The sequence below is a fragment of the Copidosoma floridanum genome, unplaced genomic scaffold, assembly GCF_036245765.1.
Source record: "Copidosoma floridanum isolate Cflo_tuat_1 unplaced genomic scaffold, Cflo_Japanese_pri ptg000030l, whole genome shotgun sequence".
NCBI classification, from domain to species: domain Eukaryota; kingdom Metazoa; phylum Arthropoda; class Insecta; order Hymenoptera; family Encyrtidae; genus Copidosoma; species Copidosoma floridanum.
The window spans coordinates 24,075,790-24,098,014 of record NW_028321907.1 but is presented as its reverse complement, the minus strand read 5'-3'; the positions used below and the strand labels follow the sequence as shown (position 1 = coordinate 24,098,014).

The window sequence follows — 22,225 nt, the reverse complement described above, 5'->3', positions numbered from 1 at the left end:
TGTACACAGATATTTTTTGATATAGTGTATATATACGTACACATATAGTCATGTGTGACGGATACTATCCCAGCGTGACGTTACCCCATTTGATATAACATGGTCTGACTTCACGCTGGGATGGTCTTCGTCGCACACGTCGATGTATATATTTATGTATTCAAAACATTATTTTAAAAAAGATCTACAGCGACTGGGATTTGAACCTCCATCCTTCGGCTTCCTAATCAAGCTCCGTGACCACTAGACCACGGGACATAATGTCCGTACAAGTATGGATAAAGTATATATGGGAACGTGTACTGTTTATCATACACACAATCAAGTTGAAAATCAAAGGATTTCCTGTAGACCACCGTGTTAAGAACGGAGAATTAGTCAATTCAAAATTAATTGTCAGCACGTATCAATTTTTAACCCTGATAAATCAAAAAATATGTTTTTCGCCATGATCACATTAGTATAACTTCAAATTTAAAACTCAATAAGCGTGTATACCTGTAGACATCGTCTAAAATTACTTTCGAACATACTTAGTAATTTTCACTATACTGAATAGCAAATCACTGGAATAATAAATTTTACTATGTTACATAGCAAATTCTACTTTCGAATGTGGGACATTTTAAAACGATTACAATGAAATTTACTATCTTGTATAGCAAAAATTATATTATCACAACTGTTTCTATGGTAGACATGGTAATTTTTATTATGTGGTGTAAAAATCTTTGTAGGGCTACAGCATAATAAAAATTATTAAAAATATAATAAAAATTAAATTATTTGCATCATCAGGTGAGTATGCCACAGCTTTCCTAAAAATATAGCAATAATTTTTTTAACACTACTATTCTCAGTGTAGTCATTAGTGAAATTTTTTTTACTAAGAAAGAAATCAGTATTTTAATCTATGACACAAATCAATTTCATTTCTTTAATTACCAAGGTAACGAAATGTTAAAAAGGAAAGAAATAAGTTGTCAGCCGGCCACCCGGTCCGTTTCAAGCTTATATATGCATGTGTGTATGTGTGTGTGTATGAACTTGTATTATAAGTAATGCAATGAACTATAGAATGTTCCCTCTAGGTTAAAAATAGACATTAATATGTATAATTACAAAGAAATTTCGAAGGAGCAAGTGATAATGATGTAACATACTTTGTTATTGGAAGATGAGATTGTTTTCATTCTTACGCGATTATGTCCATTTATTTTAAAACCTGCCAAGTTGAGATAATTGTCAATAAATATCCTCTTACCACAAATGGCCTGACTTCGTTGTTTCCCTTGGTAGTTCACTGTGTAATATTTCAACTGCACCACTAATTAACACTTACATCATGTGTGCATATAGAAACATTAAACTACACAAAAAAAGTCACAGAACATGTAAACTGGCTACACTAGATAAATCACATTATCTAAAAGCAATGCAAATTTGTGAAAAATCCAAATATTTTCTCGATAAAAGACTGTTAATTCACTCAAAGAGCAGTCACATCAGCAAAAGGTTTCACTGAAACAAGTGATCTCAACGCGGGAATTAACTAGGCTAAAAATATATGTCTTCATTCGCTTTCAGCAAACGATAGGCTGTAGCTGTCACCGGTATGCAGCAGACGACCTAACCTGTCGCAGAAGCTGAGCAAACGCCGTGGCGCAATTATTGTATTAGCTTTTGGGAATTATTCAATTACTGAATATAACATCGTTTATTACAAATTATAATCAACTTATTGGCAGTGTCATGATGTTGTAATTTTTTTTTTTCAGCAGCTCAATCAGTTTTGAGTACTAATATTAATAACAATAATTATAATAAGAATAACAATATTAATAACGTTATAATAGTTAAAACAGGAACAGTACTAATAATAACAACAGAAGTAACAACGAAAATAAAATTAACTGCAAAATTCTTGCAATAGGAATAATAACAAAAATATTTTATTCGACAATAACAAAAAAATGAAATTGATTATCAAATCAAATAATATTGGCTTAGAAATCAAAAAACTTTTATTGAAGAAAAAAAAAAAAAAAATCAAAATGCTGGTTCGAACCTACAACTTCCAAAACAAAAGTCATGAGATGAGCGTTAGCCCACTCGGCTACTACGAGCATACCCCTACTTGACATGAAGGTAACATATGTTCATCGGAGACCTTCGGAGCTTAACCTACAGCTGCTGATAACTCCCCGAGCAGAAATGAAATGAGGACATCCTTATTTCAAATCAGGGCCTGATCAGTCATCGTGATCAGGTCCTGGTCACGCTTGTAACGCTTATCTAATCAGGTACTGGTCAGCCAGCATCATTTCATCCTTAGAGCGTCTGGTATATATATATATATATATATATATATATATATATATATATATATGCATACTCACATATGTCTAGCAGAAAGCCAAGGTACTGCTCCAAAATAAGTCAAATTTTTATAAATATATGAGTAAAAGCAAACTAAGATAACTATAATATAAATAAAAAAAGGATTATTAAGTTGACTACAATTACTAAAAAATGGACAGCAAAAAAAAAAAGGCTTTGCTTACCAAATATAGAGTCCGTAAGTATAGGTTAAATCAAAAAGTTGGTTCTTGTAGTGATAGCAGCGACAGTGATAATTTTGAAAATAACATCAAAACAAACAAACCAGATAAAATTATGCTGACTGGTTGACTGGCTTACCTAAAACTTCAAAAACATTGCTGCAAACTGCTGGTGCTTCTTTTTATAATATTGAAAAATTTAATGAGGAAAATGAACGTGACAAATCTGAATTTGTATACTTCGCGATAGAAAACCAACTGAAAAAAATTATAAACGTAGACTTACATAAAGAGAAAGTTCTGATGCTGCAATTTAATGTCGATGGTCTTCCTTTGTACAAGTCTAGTTCAGTTGAGTTTTGGCCAATTTTATGCAGAGTTCAGTGTGAATCAAACATTTATAAACCTTTTAATATTGCAACTTATCGTGGGAAAGGGAAACCATTTTCAGTAGAAAAGTATTTAGATCAGTTTATAACAGAAATTAATTTTTTGCTAAAAACTAATACTTATAATTAAATTTTTTGCTACAAATACTTATATTTATAATAAAAATAAGAAAATAAAAATCATATATTCACATTAGATGGTTATAACTTAGATGACAAAGATTCATAGATCAAGCAATGCGCATGTGCGGTCAGAATAAGTAAGGATAAATTCATGCTGTCTGACCAGTACCTGGTCAGATAAGCGTTACAAGCGTGATCAGGACCTAATCACTAAAAAGGATAGCGTGATCAGGGACTGATCAGATCCCTAGTTCATTTCCTGCTCGGGTCGTATGACGAGTACTTACAAGTACACAAAATCTGGAGAATAATTAATCCAGCATCCATTTCTAAATACCTACAGAGAAGGTTGAGCGGAAAAGATTCTTGGGTCGTCGCTTGCTTTCGCTTCGCTATACGCTCAGCTGTAGCTATAGTCGACATATTATCCACCTTACTTCTCTCCTCGTATGCGCACATTCGGTATACCCCTTCAGCCCCTTCCATGCGTCTCCAAAATGTGCGCCTATATGCCCATTTCCACGCGAATCCACTCCTCTCCTCGTACGCACACACCCCTACCATGCTTCTCAAATAAAAAAAAAATGTGCGCCTGGTTCGGCCGCTTGGCCACGGCGGAGCGCTCGAATCACTAGAAAAAAGTGGGCACACTCCGTAGCATGGCAGTCAGCAATCTCTCTACTAATCTCTGTCCGCGATCATAACAAAGTCCCATAAACTCTGACGAGCTGTCAAAATTGAAGCAGTGTGTGGCAAAAACATGAATAAAAGTTGTTGTATAAGTGGTTGTCAAGATAAATCTGCGAAATGTTGTTGTCTTTTTATAGATAAAGAAATAATTTCATTTCGTTCCTCTGCACTGATACTTTTGTATTTTTTATTTTCCGGAGAAATCACAGATGGAATACAAAAAAAAGATTTCGCAGATTCATCGTGACAACCACTTATATCACAACTTTTATTCATGTTTTTGCCACACACTGCTTCAATTTTGACAGCTCGTCAGAGGTTATGGGACTTTGTTATGATCGTGGAGGCGAGGAAGCTTGCAACCATTTATATATATATATGTATAGTAGACGGGTACAATCCACCTGATTGCAGTACTTTTTTTTCTGTACTGATTTTCATTAAAACTACACTTTTGGCAAACAAACGAAAAATTTCCTCTAATGCATCGGGAATCGCTATTGACTATATTTCAAATTCGTTTTAACTAGATCATGGTAAGCACAAAAAATAAAATGTTTTTCTTATCAACGTTATGCCCACGATAATTTCATTCATTTTTTTGCATTGCTTAGCAAGTGAAGATGTAAAAAATTTAGTGTTCATTCGATAGCTTATTAAAACCTAAAGTTTTTAAACGAATTATCATTAGTTGGGACGTCCTCGTGAATTTCACAGCTGGTTTTGCTCATTTGCTGCAAATTTGAAAAAAAACCCAGTGATCGCGCCATCTTGGAATGACGTCACAAGTGAAAATACCTTAAAAGAGATAAGTCAGTATGAGGCTCTTTTACAGTCAAGCTTGAATCAGATGGCGCTAGGGCACGTCGTGGCTGTCATTGCCATCGCACTTACACACCGTCAAATTTACAGTTTCGTATTGTGTCCGTGACCCTATCTGTGTGATAAGCAAAGCAGAAGACATAACCTTTGTAAATGATTGCTGTTGTTTGCAGACAATTTTTGTTTGCATTTACGTTTAAAGATAGTAGGAAAAATGAAGTGCAGTGTAATATCCTGCGATAAGAAAGTGAAATTTAAATTTTCTTCTGATAGTGTGATAAAAAAAAGTGGCTCGAAGCAATTGGGAGACCAATCATTCGTAAACAAATACATAAATAGCCTTATAAATATAACCTAAAATGTACACTTACCTGTTCACGAGTTCTGCTTTTCTTCCATTGACTCTTGCTCCTTTCCCTTTTAAAAGCTTTCTCAATTCTGAAACTTTTAATCTCCCATAATATTCTTTCTTGTCTTACTTATTCATTTCAAAATTTTAAATATTGCGCTTTACCACTACTCTTTAATTTCCTGTATACATACAATACTGAAAAGTAATATTGTGTGAGTGAGACGGCCATGACAGCCACTACGTACCCTGGCGCCATCTGATTTAAGCTTGACTGTAAAAGAGCCTCATTAGTGTAGTACATAAACAATATTCGTACAAACCTTTGACTTTGTCAAAATGAGAATTTTGGACGTAGAGAATAATAAGTTCAAGAGACTATTTCTTCTAAATTGTTATAAATTGTAGATTTACAATAACTCCAAATTGCTAATATACTCTTTTGGGCAAAGGATACAGTGTTTTCTTCTAACTTGCTGTAAGGTCATTGACTCCTACTTTTAGACAGTCGTGTGTGTTACTCGTTGGAGTGCATACCAGTGCTCTCGACAGTGGCACCCAAAGAAGCGCGAAGTTCAAATTAGCTATATGGAGCAAGACGTGAAAACCCAGATATCACGACAGTATTTCATACACAAAAAATTAATAAATAAACCCTAAGCTATTTAACCCAATTACCCAGTGAGCCTACTGGTCGCTTTGTTCATAAATAAATTTAATAACACAAGCGCCAATCCCCACACAACCCGGGGCACTTACAGGACGCTTTGTTATCAGAAAAATTAATTTAATAACACAAGCGCCAATCACCACACAACCCGGGGCGCTTACAGGACGCTTTGTTATCAAATAAATTAATTTAATAACACACGCGCAAATCCCTAAACAAGCCGGGGCGATTACTGGTCGCTTTGTTCATAAATAAATTTAATAACACAAGCGCCAATCCCCACACAACCCGGGGCACTTACAGGACGCTTTGTTATCAGAAAAATTAATTTAATAACACAAGCGCCAATCACCACACAACCCGGGGCGCTTACAGGACGCTTTGTTATCAAATAAATTAATTTAATAACAAACGCGCAAATCCCTAAACAAGCCGGGGCGATTACTGGTCACTTTGTTCATAAATAAATTTAATAACACAAGCGCCAATCACCACACAACCCGGGGCACTTACTAGTCGCTTTGTTAATAAATGAATTTAATAACACAATCGCCAATCACCACACAACCTGGGGCGCTTACCGGTCGCTTTGTTATCAAATAAATAAATTTAATAACACAAGCGCCAATCACCACACAACCCGGGGCGCTTACTGGTCGCTTTGTCATTAAATGAATTTAATAACACAAGCGCCAAACACCACACAACCCGGGGCGCTTACAGGACGCTTTGTTATCAAATAAATTAATTTAATAACACACGCGCAAATCCCTAAACAAGCCGGGGCGATTACTGGTCACTTTGTTCATAAATAAATTTAATAACACAAGCGCCAATCACCACACAACCCGGGGCACTTACTAGTCGCTTTGTTAATAAATGAATTTAACAACACAAGCGCTAATCACCACACAACCCGGGGCGCTGACAGGTCGCTTTGTTATCAAATAAATTAATTTAATAACACAAGCGCAAATCACTAAACAAGCCGGGGCGATTACTGGTCGCTTTATTATTGAATAAATAAATTTAATAACAAGAGCGCCAGTCAATGATGCAAGTTCTATTACCATGTAAACATTACTGTTTTCACTGTTATTTATAGCTTTAATAATTACGATAGTGACCAGTCATCACCCTGGCCTGTTTGGGGATTTGCGCTTGTGGTATTAAATTAATTTACTTATTAATAAAGCGACCAGTAAGCGCCCCAGATTGTGTGGTGATTGGTGCTTGTGTTATGAAATTTATTTAATAACAAAGCGACCAGTAAACGCCCCAGGACGTGTGGGGATTGGCGTTTGTGTTATTAAATTAATTTATTTATTAATAAGTCAACCAGTAAGCGCTCCGGGTTGTGTGGGGATTGGCGCTTGTGTTATTAAATTTATTTATTTAATAACAAAGCGACCAGTAAGCGCCCCAGATTGTGTGGTGATTCGTGCTTGTGTTATTAAATTTATTTATTTACTAATAAAGCGACCAGTAAGCGCCCCGGGTTGTGTGGTGATTGGCGCTTGTGTTATTAAATTAATTGATTTAATAATAAAGCGACCAGTTATCGCCCCGGCTTGTTTAGGGATTTGCGCTTGTGTTATTAAATTAATTTTTCTGATAACAAAGCGTCCTGTAAGCGCCCCGGGTTGTGTGGTGATTGGCGCTTGTGTTATTAAATTTGTTTATGAACAAAGTGACCAGTAATCGCCCCGGCTTGTTTAGGGATTTGCGCTTGTGTTATTAAATTAATTTTTCTGCTAACAAAGCGACCAGTAAGCGCCCCGGGTTGTGTGGTGATTGGCGCTTGTGTTATTAAATTCATTTATTTGATAACAAAGCGACCAGTAAGCGCCCCGGGTTGTGTGGTGATTGGCGCTTGTGTTATTTAATTAATTTATTTGATAACAAAGCGACCAGTAAGCGCCCCGGGTTGTGTGGTGATTGGCGATTGTGTTATTAAATTCATTTATTAACAAAGCGACTAGTAAGTGCCCCGGGTTGTGTGGTGATTGGCGCTTGTGTCATTAAATTTATTTATGAACAAAGTGACCAGTAATCGCCCCGGCTTGTTTAGGGATTTGCGCTTGTGTTATTAAATTAATTTTTCTGATAACAAAGCGTCCTGTAAGCGCCCCGGGTTGTGTGGGGATTGGCGCTTGTGTTATTAAATTTATTTATGAACAAAGCGACCAGTAATCGCCCCGGCTTGTTTAGGGATTTGCGCTTGTGTTATTAAATTAATTTATTTGATAACAAAGCGACCAGTAAGCGCCCCGGGTTGTGTGGTGATTGGCGCTTGTGTTATTTAATTAATTTATTTGATAACAAAGCGACCAGTGAGCGCCCCGGGTTGTGTGGTGATTGGCGATTGTGTTATTAAATTCATTTATTAACAAAGCGACTAGTAAGCGCCCCGGGTTGTGTGGTGATTGGCGCTTGTGTTATTAAATTTATTTATGAACAAAGTGACCAGTAATCGCCCCGGCTTGTTTAGGGATTTGCGCTTGTGTTATTAAATTAATTTTTCTGATAACAAAGCGTCCTGTAAGCGCCCCGGGTTGTGTCGGGATTGGCGCTTGTGTTATTAAATTTATTTATGAACAAAGCGACCAGTAATCGCCCCGGCTTGTTTAGGGATTTGCGCTTGTGTTATTAAATTAATTTTTCTGATAACAAAGCGACCAGTAATCGCCCCGGCTTGTTTAGGGATTTGCGCTTGTGTTATTAAATTAATTTATTTGATAACAAAGCGACCAGTAAGCGCCCCGGGTTGTGTGGTGATTGGCGCTTGTGTCATTAAATTTATTTATGAACAAAGTGACCAGTAATCGCCCCGGCTTGTTTAGGGATTTGCGCTTGTGTTATTAAATTAATTTTTCTGATAACAAAGCGTCCTGTAAGCGCCCCGGGTTGTGTGGGGATTGGCGCTTGTGTTATTAAATTTATTTATGAACAAAGCGACCAGTAATCGCCCCGGCTTGTTTAGGGATTTGCGCTTGTGTTATTAAATTAATTTATTTGATAACAAAGCGACCAGTAAGCGCCCCGGGTTGTGTGGTGATTGGCGCTTGTGTTATTTAATTAATTTATTTGATAACAAAGCGACCAGTAAGCGCCCCGGGTTGTGTGGTGATTGGCGATTGTGTTATTAAATTCATTTATTAACAAAGCGACTAGTAAGTGCCCCGGGTTGTGTGGTGATTGGCGCTTGTGTTATTAAATTTATTTATGAACAAAGTGACCAGTAATCGCCCCGGCTTGTTTAGGGATTTGCGCTTGTGTTATTAAATTAATTTTTCTGATAACAAAGCGTCCTGTAAGCGCCCCGGGTTGTGTGGGGATTGGCGCTTGTGTTATTAAATTTATTTATGAACAAAGCGACCAGTAGGCTCACTGGGTAATTGGGTTAAATAGCTTAGGGTTTATTTATTAATTTTTTGTGTATGAAATACTGTCGTGATATCTCGGTTTTCACGTCTTGCTCTATATAGCTAATTTGAACTTCGCGCTTCTTTGGGTGCCACTGTCGAGAGCACTGGTGCATACTGCATACTCACGCACCAATACTTGAGTATTCAATACTATAAAAGCGTGATTCGAAAACGTTATATTTTTAGTCACTGATTAAATATCTTAGGTGGTGCCAGCGTCACCTGTTGTAAGACCAGTTGTTAATAAAAGGTGTTTCTAATGCTATTGTTCTTTGTAAAAAGCTTTTCTTTCATAAATGTTGTATTGTAATAACATAGCTTGAACTTTATAAGGCCTTGAACTCATTCTGTTTGGGCCAAAACGTTGTTCAACAAATAAAAAGTTTGACAGTATAATCATCTGCCTCTACAATTACTATAATTATCATTATCATTATTATCATTATCATCAACAGTTATTTTATAAATACATACAATTGTCACTACAGATTATTAAAACAAGTTGTTTCAAACTTCAACGCTTATAACTAACCTACAAAATTAAAATTATGACATATATTGTAGCTGATGCAAGTGTTATTTTTTCACAATGCAAACATTTTAAACATTTCAGCTTGTACAGTTAAACAATTTATAAAATTTCTCAGAAAGTCTACGGAATTGTTCACAATTTGTACTACACGTTAAAAACAGTACAAAACTAACTCGGCAAGTTACACAGATTTGATAATTTTGCAAAATACTGACTTTTTTTTCTCTGTAATAAAATATCCCATAAAAATAGGTTTCCACAAAACTAGAGGGTTAGGTAAGTTTGATGAGTTAAGTTTATATTTTGTAAGGACTTTCTGAAGCCTTTTGTACACTCTGCCAATGAATGGTATTCTTTAATTTAGTACTTACAATTTAACAAAATCTTTACAGTACTCGTACTGTAACAAAATCAAACTAAGTAATATTGACTTTTGACTGGTACTTCATGTAAACCTCGCATGAAATAAATGAATGATTTGCTATATAAAAAGTATATAAAAATGTTAGGGCTAAGGTCAATATTACTTAGTTTGATTTTGTTACAGTACGAGTACTAAACAGTATTATACTACGAGCGTCATACAAAAAGTATATTGCACAAAAAAAACTACCGTTTTTAGTTTTTTTACATTTTGATTTCAGAACTTTTCAAGTCTGCAGGTTTATTAGAAAGAAAACTATATTCATTGCCAGTGTATAAAGGCCTCAGAAATTTCTTACAGAGTATGAATTCAACACATCAAACTTAATTGACGTTTTAATTTTGTTGAAATGTTTTTTTCATAAGGATATCATAGTTCTTCAGAAAAATATCATTTTCTAAATTTATATTACAAAAAACTTAACTTGCATTAGATACGGCTCATATAAGAAAATACTGGATAGAAACGAAGCCTAAACAACATAGCTACGGTGATCTGCAATGGTCTTACTAAATTTCTACATAAAGTTGCTTATATAAAGATGTATTGAATATATGAATATGTTCAGAGGTTAATTCGTACAAATAGTTTTAAATTTACTCAACGAAATAAATTTTGTTAAGAAATACAATTTCAACATTTTTTTCTATGATGCTTTTTCTTTCTCTTTCTTATATTCAATTACTTTAAGATATAACTCTCACCAATTTTTTCTTTTAGTTTTTCTTCACGTTAATTACACAATTTAAATTACTCTTCCCAACGAAATTTGTCGATGAAATACTTAGTAGTTATACGCATCAATAATCTTAAATTTGTTATTTATTCAACTAGCTTTTATCATTGTTGTGTCTTCTTTATGTATTGATACAGTTAAATTATTCCCAGTTTCAGTTATTTATAATAATTAAGTAGCTCTCACAATAAATTATTTATTATGATAATATGTACGAAAATCGTAAAAGTGATGTACAAGTTACGTGAACAATTGGTTTTATGAAACAATGTCTTATTTTACTACTACTTCAAAAATTGATTACCACTGTAAAAATTTTTCACAAGAAATATCATGTAAATGTACTAGAAACATCTTTCAGGAACGCACATTAAATTTATTCAATGCATACCTCATTAATATTTAATGCAAAATAATCAATTTAATGTGGACGAATTCTTGCACTAATAAAAATATTTACATTAAATTTTAAAAAAATGCACTGGAAACAACTTTTATAATCGTAAATTAAATTTTTTTTATGCTTGTGGACTAAAATCTTTTTTTATGTACTAAATTTCATAAAGATGAATATCACACACTATGATTTTCTATTAAATTTTACATGAAATTTAATGCATACCGGAAACAAGTTTTATAACTTCTCATTGAATCGTTTCGATGCCTGTATAAAAAATCCATGGTATCATATTCGGAACTTTTTTTTGTAGTGCAATATACCCAAGGCCCTTACCGTGTTGTGCTATTGCCCGAGTAAAAATTAACCTACAGTTTGGATCCAGTCTGGATCCATCTACTGTAGCTTTGGATCCATTAAATGGATGAAGGCTAAATCAATTGTGTTCGCAGTTTTAGATCAATAATGGATCTAGGCAGCTGGACTTACAGATAATTGATAAAAAATGGATCAAGCCTTGATCCAGATGCTGTATTATTCAGCGTGTTATTTATTGTGAAAAAAAGTATTGTCATTTATATCGTAGAATAACTAATTTTGTCGTTCATATTGTAGAAATTATGTCATAAAATAACTAATTGACAATCATTGTAATTTGAAACTGTACGTAAAAATAGAACTTATTGAACGGATTAATATAAACAAATAAATAATAAATTATTTTACTCTTTACATATTTAAAAGTTAATATAAGAATATCTGTATTAAAAAAAAATTTGCTTTCAATTATCGACTTGTCAATGTTATTTTCAGTACTAATCAAATTTTATAGACAGTAAATCCTGGTTAAACAAATAGTTAATTTTGTACACTCCAAAACTTCAATCATTGAATACATACAGCCAGCTTGGTTTTTGCTATTTTTACTCAACTTGCCAGGTAACATAACCTTATTACTTTTATTAACAATCACAGGATTTTTATTGTTTAGACTTTCCGACGATACTTAACATGAACAGTGTCAACTGTAGTGCGTTAACGGGGTGACATTTTTAATGGTTAATTTATAACTTAAGTCATGGTTTCATACATTAATTGTGCATGCAAGAATATATATATATATATATATATATATATATATTATTTGTAAGGCAGCCAGTTAGCCAATATAGTTGTGTGTGTACGTATCACGTGATCTCATTATCCAGTACTTTAGCTAAAATGGGCCCATTCTGGTTACAAATAAAGGTTACAAAACATATTGACTTTAGTGTTAATTTTTAAAAAGCGAAAGAATTTAAATAACACTTATATGACATGTTTGCCATGTGCAGATACAATTTTATTTTTTATGAATTCAATATTTGATGTGATCAGTATTTCCCGATTTCTTACATTAAATTTATTTTGATGCCATGAAGTGGTATGCTATTCATTCAATGCACATATGAAACACGTACTTCGTGGTTTGATTTTTTATTTATTTAAGATACTGTAAGTATAATTTTTATATACGTATCCTTGATTTATAAAACTAGATGTCAAACATAATATTTTGTGTTCTCTTTATCGTGATTCTACTAACGTTTATATTATTTTCAATGTATTAACAAGGAAATTTTTTAATATTTCTGTAATATTTTGTTACGAATCAAATTGAATTCTAATTACATGAAATGCATTAAATTTTTTTCAGAAGCTATTAATTGAAATAAAATTTAGTCTTAGTAAATAAATTGTATTATTTTATATAGCATTAAAAGCGTATACTGAGAGGAATTATAAAATATTTAATACACTTTTCATCCAATTTGCATAAAATTTATTGCAATTATCTATTGTGTAAGTGATGAAAACATGACTTAAATTCCAGAAAATTAAATAAAACTTGCTTACAGAAGGATAATTTTCTGGTAATGATCATAAAAAAATTCTTGTCATTTTACTAAATATTTAATAGGGGTAAGTGTACGTATCTCCGTGCTCTGCCCTGTTACCGTGGATTTTGAAAAACTGATGATTACTTGCTCAAAATAAGAAATGTTTCATATAAAATAATTTTTCAATTTTAATAATCTAAAATGACGTTAATGTAGATGCAATTCAAACAGAAATATTTGTGTATATTTTGAGTAAATAATTATTTTCCACGGTATTCGGTACAACGCGCTCATTAACTGATTTTGTACGTATTTCCGCGGTGAGCGTACGTAAACATAACCCTATACTTACAGAACGCACGACAGTTAACGCATAAACAATTAGCAGGTAAGCACGTCGATCTAACGTAACCAAGATGAAGAAAACTAAAAAAGGCAAGAAAGGCAAGAAATCGATCGAAATAAAGAAAAACAAAAAGTGTTACTGTCCAGAGACATTAAAATTAGCTTTGAAAAGTATCTATTCTGGAAAATCTATTGCTGAGTGCTCAAAAATGTATAAGATTCCTACTAAATGAATAAGCAAGTACAAAAAAAAGTAATATTTTTTTAAAACAATAAATAAGTCATGTAGAAAATGTAGGTGAAATTTGCATTTTTTTTTATATTCCGCAAATACAACTTTCGTCACCCACGGTAATACGGACACGGTGATTGGGACATCTGCGGTAATACGTACACGGTAATAGGTACACAACCACGGTAATACCAGCATACCGTTTTTATTCGCTTTAAAAGTATTCTACTGCAGTTTTAGCTTTATAAAATTTTTTTTAATATTCCGTAAGAGATTATGTAAGATTTAAAAAAAAAAATATTCCAAAAAATTTTAGTATACCATTTTTTATGGTGCATTTAAGTTGGAATTTTCAGTACGTGCCACGGAGATAGGTACACTTACCCTTATATGCTTACATAAAATTTGACACGCAGATTAAAATTATTATTTTTTTTTACTTCTAATAAAATTTTATTGAATAAAAACTAAATTTTATGTGTACTTTGATCATTTTTAATAAGATTGTTAACAAAAATTAATACAAATATGGGTTGTTGCAAGATTTATAAATGAACGTAAATTCCAAATATTAATTATGAAACATGATAAAAATATGTATTACATTTTATGGAAAGATATGAAATTGATTCATGAGTCAGAATGAGAAAATCCATGAAAAATATCTCGTTTTTGTCCCCCATATTATTAATAAAAATGTTTTTGAGGCACACCCTTCAAACTGGGCTCATTTTACTCGTAATGCTATGTACTGTGAGAAAAAATTTTTGAACAAGAGTTTTAGTGAGGGTAACACCCTTTCTCTGCGATTTACATATTAAAAATATATCTATAGCTATCACATATATAGATATAGTTTTAACATGTAAATTGCGAAAAAAGGGTGTTACCCTCACTAAACCTCGTGTTCAAAATTTTTTCCTCATAGTACATCACACTACACTGAGAAAAGTGGTATTAGAAAAAGTACATGTGGGAACGTGTACTGTTTATCATACACACAATAAAGTTAAAAATTAAAAGGTTGCCTGTGGACCACAGTGTTGACAACGGATAATTTGTCGATTCTATATTGATTGTCTGCACGTATCAATTTTTTAACCTTATAAATCAAAAAATTTGATTTTCTAAATATTTTCACTCGTATAACCTCAAATTTGAACCACTCAATAGGTGTGTATACCTATAGACATCATACAACATTACTTTCGAACATAGTAATTTTTACGATACTGAATAGCAATTCAATGGAATGAGAAATTTTACTATGTCACGTAACAAATTCTACTTCTGAATGCGGGACATTTTAAAACGATTAAAATAAAATTTACAATGTTTTATAGCAAAAATTATACTATCACAATTTTTCTATGTTAGGCCTAGTAATTTTTATTATACTGTGGAATAATTTTTGTAGAGCTACTACATAATAAAAATTGTTCAAAACATAATAAAAATTATTTTAAACGTAATAATTTACGTCATCAGGTGAGTATGATAATTATTTCCTGAAAAATATAGTAATTTTTAGTATACTTATAATACTTTTTTTAACACAACTTTTCTCAGTGTACGAGTAAAATAAGCCTGGTTTCAAGGGTGTGCCTCAAAAAATTTTTTTTTAATGGAACTGGGGGACAAAAACAGGATATTTTTGTGGATTTCCTCATATAAATACAAATGTGATTTTCATTCGCCTAATATATTAAAAATTATTTGTATTATTGATTAATTATGAGACGGTTTTACTGTGAAAGAGTCATCCACTCCCACCCCCTTCTTCTCAGGCATAGTTGTTCCTTACTACCATCAGCAAATTTGAATGCTACAGTAAAAAGCATTATTCCAGTTGTATACTTTATACATGATATCTTAGTGATTAGGTCATATAAAAAACACCACCTAATTGCGCGGGAGAAAGTGATGGAACGGAGTCTCGTACCCAAGCCTTCCGTAGGTGGGAAGAAAGTTCTCTACCATCTTAGCCACTGAGACTCCCAATGCTGCGTGCTATCTACTGTGAAATTAGAAAGTATCTGTAGCGGACATCACACTGTTGACAGCTCTGCTTGATTTTAAGAACACGCCTATTCCAATCATACACAGGTAAAATTTGGCTTGCAGCTAACTTAATCATAGGAACATTTCTCGAACACTGCATGAGCCTTGAAAAAATCTTGTTTTAAACATTTTAAGATACACGTGCCTCATTTTCGTTATTTTAATAAATTTCTGGCCTATATTTATTGTTAAAACTGTGAAATAGGAGTGAAAAGACTGAATTAAACGAAAATACATTAGGCATACCGGCAAAAATACTTATTTTTCCGGTATTTGAAAACTCAAGTATGCAAATCTGAAGTAAAAAGTAGCACGATCGTCGAGGCTTCGTCTGCTTTCTGAAATTTACTTGGTCAAGCTCCCATGATACTTGATATACCCCGTTCGAGTATTGCAATAATTGTAATCAAGATTCAAGATAATGTAAAAATTTGAATGTTTTTTGTTGATCTCATTACTTTGTAAATACTCCATTTCGTATTGGAAAATTTTTTATTCTCAGATATCCCGATTAAGTCTTTTTTTTTCAGTATTAAATTGTTTTTAATGAGTAAGAACTCTTTAATGTAGCAACATACTGGGCTATTTTTTGTTGATCTCATTACTTTAGAAATCTTCCATTTTGTTGAATACTTTCTCATAATTTTGCATCTTAAAAAAGACTTGACATGATCATAGTATTTGCTATTGAAATGACTATTGTGTCATACACCACTGTATTAGCTTATTAATTTTGAAGTCTTAATTTTTTTTTGGATATATAGATATCAAACACATTAAACTCATGAAACTTTTTTGCTTGGAAAGAAAGTTATTATTTATACACAAACTACTTAACTAATTCTCATTTTTTTTTAAATTATGAGATAAATGAAAGTATTAATATTAATTTATTTATGCTCTGAGAATCCATGCGAAGTATCAGAAAACCACTTTTTAAGAACATGTGGAGTTTAGCAAAGGTATTTATTATTAGTCCAACTTGACTTATATCCACGTTAAATAAAGCATTACAAGTTCATTGAATAGTATATACAATTGATGTTAAATGTTTTTTAATCACGTTATAATTTAAGATTCTGAAATTGAATTATATAAGACGTATCACATAACTTGGGAGCGCACTTAAGCGATAGCTTGATATTATACTTAGATTGACAAGTTCCTATTTAAGGTGCTATTATTGCAGCTAAAACGTTGATTAGCAGAAGTATTCGATCATGTGATTTGTGTGTCCTAGTTTCTTGGGAAGATTTTTTTGTGATTAAAAAAAAACTTGAAAGTAGGCCCGGCAAGTTATGTGATACGTCTTACTTAGTTTAATATTGTATTCTTTTATTTAAATATTAGCTAAAAAACGTTTGTCATGAATTATGTATTTTATTCAATAGACCTTTAACGCTTTAGTTTATATAGACATTACTAAATTAAAAATAAAACATTTACCTACGTGATATGTGGTCTAATAATGGATACCTTTGCCAAACTCTGTATTTCCGTAAAAATTAGTTTTTCTATACTTAGTTTGGATTCATAGTAGATAAACTTTTAAAAAATTCGAACACTTTTTATTCATATTACAATTTTGGAAGAGTAAAAATTGTTTGAGTTGTTTATGTATAAATAATGTTGATTGTAAATTTACAATTATATTGTATGTATGTACCTACTTTTAGTCTTTTTTGATCTTGTTATTAAAAACTTTTTTTATAGTATTCAACCTATTTATATAATTACACAATAAATTTTGTTTAACTTTTTAATATAAATAGTAACTATTGATCTCACTTATTTGTGATGCTCTAATGTGATGTAAATAGATTGAGGAAATATGGTTATTGAGTATTCATAATAAAATTAGTTGAAAAATGATGCAGACATTATTTTCAATTTAAAAATATTTGATGCGATTAGACTGACATATAATTTATGTATACAAACAATAACCTCAAACTGGCATCAACTTTACTTTTGATGCAATATTAATACATTAAGATTTATGAGAGCACTTACCCCTGATGATGTGCTAAGACGCGTACCCGTTGCGGAAAGAAATTTTGGAGTTACCTGTTGAATTAAAAAATGGCTAAGATTTATATTTATCAATATGTATATAAAATTTAAAATGTGTATTGCAAAGACAAATGTAAATAAACTGTAACACTGTGATTTTAATTCATAATTCAATGGAAAAGGTACTCATTAATATGTTTCTTTTAACTATTGTTTGCTTATGATTAATAAACTGAAAACACAATTAAAGAATATTAAGGTGAATCTTACGATAACCGTGCTACCACAGCTGCTCCCGTAGCTTGACTTTAAAGTTTCACGGAAATATTCTTCTTGATCCAAATCAGCTATAGAAAATGATCCAGCTCGATTTAGCTTGCTGTGACCTGAATGTATGCTGTTACTATTTGCCATCGTCATGATGTTACTACTGGTATTTTGATAGCACAGTGAAATGGTTTGTATTTTCTTGTTCTCTCTTAGTGCGCTTAATTGAGTACTGGTTTTAACGAAACAAAAAAAAATACTATAAACAACCACTTACTGCTTGCACCGATAAAAAGTATCGTATTATGTACATAAACACTTACTGTATCCTTTTTCTATCCTCGTTATCCTTGATCCGTTATATAACTCTGCTTCTAAAATCTATAAGTGTGCATAGAACCGGTATAATCTCTCTTACAATATATCCAGTAATTCCTCTTGTTGAGAAGAGAAACTTTGTAAGCTATAAATTAGATACTTTTTGCTCTGTTGTGAATGCCGTTTTCATGGTTACGCGTGAAAAGCGCTTGCGCATTGATCTAGAGTTATAACGCCTTCCCAACATTAAACAAGTGAAGGGTATTACACTTCTGACTTTGCATGGTTCTTAATAGTACCTTTTTATAGATTAGGTACGGCGCAATTGACAATAGGCCGGGAAAATTAGTTCCCCTGAAATGTTTTATACCATCCAGTTTAATGTGTGCTACTGTATGAAATAGTATACACTTCGTCAGGCAAAAATGTAGTCAGGTATTGTTTAAGCAAATTGTTTTTTAACTAATTAGTCAAATTTTTATTTTTGATCTACAAAAAATATTTTTGAGTTCTTTGGTACAGTTGGAACAAAAAACTAATTGGGATCGGTTCCCTACAACTTTTACATAATAATTCTCGAAATTTTTAAAAATGTGTTCTTTTTGATTCAAACCTCTCTACAAAAGTTAAAATAAAACATATTTTCATACAATTGTAACACAATAACGGAAATGACTGACTTAGTTTAAAAGTGGCCAGCTTTATATTATAATAGTCGATTAATGAACTAATTGTTGTCAGAATTTACTTTCAAATATTTGTCAGAAATAGTTGCGAAAAAATATTTCATGGCAAGGTAATTTAACGTTGGATGTCCTTCAAAAGGACCGATGCGATTGATGGTGGTTTAGTGAACGTAAAGATTTTATGACACACTTTCAGTCAGAGGCTGATGTTTGTAACAGATGTGGTTGTCCGATTTTTTAAAATTTTTTTTTCTTGCCTTGCTGCTGTAGCAAAAGGTGCTTTTTAGCAGCACCATGTTTCATACCCTTGTGGATGAAAATTTTCTCTTTTAATAGAACCCAACTATGAAATAGGATGAAAAAATACGTAACCTTTGAAGTAGCTCTCTTGTGGGCCAAAAAGGTCAGGCATTACGCAAAATTAAAAAAGAAGCTAACGAGCTTGGTTTGATCGAAATCTGTACTGTAGTTTCTCATAGTTAACAATTTACGTAAATTTGCCAACGTTTATCGACACAGCTTATATAAAGCCATAGAAGATACTATGGCATGAGCTATGTCGATAATCATCACTCAATTTCCATTCAGTGTTTATTAAAAAATACTACAGCATCGATTGCAATTAAACACAGTTAATTAGCTTTCTTTTTTAATTTCACGTAATGGCCGTTCTACTTTTGGCCCACAATAGTCAGGTACTTAAAAGGTTACATTCACATTTCATTTTACTTCTTTATATAACCTGTAAAGCAGTGTAGTTTGAATTAGGGTTTTAATAAAAGAGTGAATTTTTATCCACAAATTAATGCTATAACAATGCTACTAGAAATTAAATTTAGAGAAAAGTCTAATATCTCTACATTATTTATGACTATTGTATTTTTATATTATATACTTTTAGTGTTACCAACGTATATTTGTCAATATTACCTTTTTTCTTTGTTAACTCTGCACTGTTCGTTTTTCAATATTAAAACGTATTTATTTTGCCTTTTAATTGCTAGTGTTCTATTTTCACTGGTCAAAGGGTATACAGGACCTCGAGACCTAGGCTACGTGCACGAATACGGATGCCGTATTTGGGGCCGTTTTACCTCTCTTCGGTGATTTGAAACACTATGAAGAGCCACGACATAATGACAGTCATTATGGGCGTTTTGCCATTTGAAAATATAACAAGTAGTTGCATCGTTACGCCGTTGCCAGGCGACCTTTACTTTGTTATTTTTTGTCGCAGGACTTCAGATCACGATACAGGGCAGAGCGCTTTGGTTCTCCTGTTTTTTGTATATGATTGTACATGATTTTAAGGGTCTTGAAAGAAAAACAGAACATATATCATTTACTATGAATGATTGTTGTATTAATTGTCAAGTACTTTTCTATTTGTGTGAAAAATTAGTTATGTTAAAAGTTAAAAGAAAGATGTGTTGAGATTAATTTAAAAATCAAAGTGCTTCAGTCATAACAAATGTGTTTTTTAAATTTCAAGAGTGAGAAAAAGGATACTGAAATTACCTAAAATAATCTCCCACTATTAGAGTTTTCTCAAAAACTGAAGTTTATTGATATACTGGCAGAGCTCATGCTACTATACAAAACTAAAATTAAATGTTCAAACTGCGTAAAGTAATGTTGAAAATGTTTATTTTTTTTTAGAAAAAAACTTTCAAGCTGATGTATTGATTCCTCTATAAGATAGTTAAGAAAATATAGTCGAAATGTCACATAACCGTATCCTGTCCCAATCGTAATTTCACACGTAAAAGCTCATCCTACTTGGAAAAAAATAAGCTCTTCTGACATATACTTGTACATACATTGTCAAGTATATACGTCGAATGTTACATTAATGCCATAATAACATTAACTTTTAATCTGCAAGCAAGAATTTTAACTAAATACTAAGGCTCTGTTCGAAAATAATGCGTTGGTTAAGTATGAAGTTGGTACCCACTCCCACCCTGGCTTAACTAACCGACCGTGTGTTTGCACATGTAAACAATAGTTAATCAGCTGATCACATTTTGGCGTATTTTGAGCGCTTTTGTGGTTAAAGAGAGGACTTGAAAGCGCTCAAAGTGCGCCAAAACGTGATCAGCTGATTAACTATTGTTTACATGTGCAAACACACGGTCGGTTAGTTAAGCCAGGGTGGGAGTGGGTACCAACTTCATACTTAACCAACGCATCATTTTTGAACAGAGCCTAAATGTCCCACGATATGAACTGAAATGTCGGTTACAGCAGATATCACTTTGAAAACCACACTATTGCATTCCGTGACACCGAATTCGCTGTGTGCAAGTGTATTAGCACCATCCAATGGTGAAACGGTGTGTAATTTTAGGATTTAAGAGGATCCAGTATATTATAAATAGCAAAAATTACAAGTTCACACATTTTTTACGACAGCAAACGTGAAAGTAACAACAATTTCAACAATTCTAAATATCCTAGTTGTCTGTTATGTACAATGTAAAAACTAAAAGTTAGACTGACATTTAAATTATTGAAACAAAAAAACCACCTAAACCAGTAACATAACCTCAAATTGTAGTATCGAAGCAGAACAAACTCATCTCGACCGTAAAGTAACGCAGGTATGATGTAAACTACAGTAAGTGACATCTCCACCTGCTTTGTTTTATTAGTTACCATTCGCATGATTGGAGATTACATTCAATATCTTTTAAATACAAAAGTTGTGAACCATGAGTTTATCATGTAAATAATTATATTTACTTTCGGTGATTCAAAATATTGAAAAACTCAATGACACGCAATCAACAATAGTATGAGTCCTCAAGAGTCCTAAAATTTTGCACAGTTCTCTCATCATGGGCTCTGTGATCGCTGTTTTTTACCCCCTCCAGAGGCTTGCACAAAGCGAATAATGATCACTTTTCTAGTTTCACATCATAACAAAACAAACGCATAAGCCAAAGCAGTTAAAAATTTTGAAGTAGTATCGCAGACGAGCTTTGGCCTGTAGAGGCGCTGGTAATCACAGCCAAGTAGTGAGCTTCGAGGGAGTGAGAAGACACCGATGGGACTGCTGCAATTGGTCAGCTGCCATTTAAGGCTCACGGAGACTTTAGTGTTATACTCATACGTATGTATATATCCATATATATATAAGTATATAGTGACGTATATATATGCTAAATGCTGCGTTTTCAAGCTCACGTCTTTCCCTATGAGCCTCAAATGGCGGACATTGTCTCCTCACTTCCTCGAAGCTTACTACAGCCAAGTACTGAGTTTTAAGGAAATGAGAAGACACCGATGGGACTGCTGCT

The 22,225-nt window shown here is 32.7% G+C and overlaps 1 protein-coding gene across 1 annotated transcript in view; it reads right to left on the bottom strand.

Annotated features, from left to right (window-relative positions):
* The window catches only part of nompB (intraflagellar transport protein 88-like protein nompB), a 730,499-nt gene extending 712,356 nt beyond the window's left edge, over positions 1-18,143 (bottom strand). The window contains exons 1-2 of the mRNA XM_089596148.1: positions 17,923-18,143; positions 17,653-17,706 (exon numbers count right to left, since the gene is read on the bottom strand). Of these exons, the coding sequence (XP_089452274.1) occupies positions 17,653-17,706; positions 17,923-18,072 (204 nt within the window). The 5' untranslated portion in view covers positions 18,073-18,143. The remainder of the gene's footprint in view (positions 1-17,652; positions 17,707-17,922) is intronic.
* Between the last annotated feature and the right edge of the window lie 4,082 nt (positions 18,144-22,225).